At 56.3% G+C, this 1,444-nt stretch overlaps 1 protein-coding gene across 1 annotated transcript; it reads left to right on the top strand.

Moving 5' to 3' along the window:
- Positions 1-21: 21 nt before the first annotated feature.
- On the top strand, positions 22-1,435 carry LOC128277166 (uncharacterized; the record flags this gene model as incomplete). The annotated part of the gene is made up of 2 exons (XM_053015608.1): positions 22-1,166; positions 1,332-1,435. A coding segment is annotated over one exon (993 nt), but the record flags the coding sequence as incomplete, so codon positions are not given.
- Positions 1,436-1,444: the final 9 nt, after the last annotated feature.

Below are 1,444 nucleotides of genomic sequence, written 5' to 3' on the forward strand. Positions count from 1 at the left end.
CAGCTGTTCCGTTCCGTGACTTACGACGTCGTGCGTGATCGTGATCGGGAGCAGTTGGCCACCGGTACGCCGTACGAGGAGGTCTGCATCATTGCCAGTGTAACGGCCGACAGTCTTACCGGTAGGACAACGTTCCCGGGGTACCGCATGATAGAACTGTTCTACCCGACCGTGCCGTACTTTGGTCCGAACGTGTTCCGGCGGTTCAACCGCACGACGCTGAGCCTGGAACTGCGCAAGGGTACGATCGACGAGCTTGTCATGGGGTTGAGCCACTTGGAAAGCCTGAAGGTTAGCGACACCGGTCTGGGCTCGTTCGAGGTGCTGCCAGAAGCGAATCCCATCCTGCAGGCGCTCGCCATCCACGAGCGCAAACTGGTCACCCTGTCGGCCAACGTGCGCTTTCTGGTAGGACTCCAGCTGCTCGACCTCTCCGGGTGCTCGCTGACGACGGTAGACCTCGGGACGCTCACGCCGATCCCTTGGCTGACGGTGCTGAACTTGGCCGACAATCGGTTGACGCTTGTCGAGGCCACCGAAGATGTCGTGCTGCCGGAACTGATCATGTTCGACGTTCAACAGAACGACCTCCAACGGATCTCCCGCTATCCGGAGATGTTCCCCGGGCTTCGGTTCACGCGTTTGCTTCAGAACGGGTGGCGGTGCGAGTGGGTCAGCGAGGTGCGGAACAAAATCTGGACCCGCCGGATCACGGTGCTGGGCTCGGACTTTGAGTGCGCGGGTGAGGCCCGGGTGAACAATGGCGGACTGTGTTGTGTGCCGACCGAGGAGCGGATCGCCATCAGCAAAACGATGCTCTCGGTCCTGGCCGAGCTCGGGCGGTCGGCGGTGGGCGGAGACGGTAGTCCCCGGCGGGCCACTGATAGTGCAACCGTTGCCGACGCACCGCCGATGACAGTCAAAGTATTCGAAAACGAAACCGTCGAAGGAGTGATCGGTGTCGAGATGGACAACGTTGGCATCTACTTGCAAGAGCCCGTCCGGGCCATCTAGAGTAGAGTGGCCGGTGGCTCTGATTACGGTGATCGCATCCATTCGCGGTCGACTGATAAGACTGTTTAGTTTGTACCGATCGGTCGTGGAAGTAAAGCGTGAAGTAGACCTCGAAAAATCATCATCCTCATGCGTCGTTCACTGATCGCCTTGTGAGTATTTTGGCCGTGGGGCCTTGGTATAGGGTGATCCGGCAAGCGTTTGGATTTTAAACTACCGATTGATTGACCTTTTGAAACGTCAAACTTCATTCTGGAAATTGTAAACATTTAGTCAAAACTTTGACTTTTGCCAAATGGGTCTCTATACGCTTGCAGAAAATTGGGAAATATTAATTATTTCCAAAGTGGTGAGACTTCAACTCAAACTCAACTCAACTCAAACGTCAGTGTCAACGCGGATTCTGCGGAGGAGTCTGCGGAGTGGGAGC

This window comes from Anopheles cruzii, unplaced genomic scaffold (genome assembly GCF_943734635.1).
Source record: "Anopheles cruzii unplaced genomic scaffold, idAnoCruzAS_RS32_06 scaffold04314_ctg1, whole genome shotgun sequence".
Taxonomy (NCBI): Eukaryota; Metazoa; Arthropoda; class Insecta; order Diptera; family Culicidae; genus Anopheles; species Anopheles cruzii.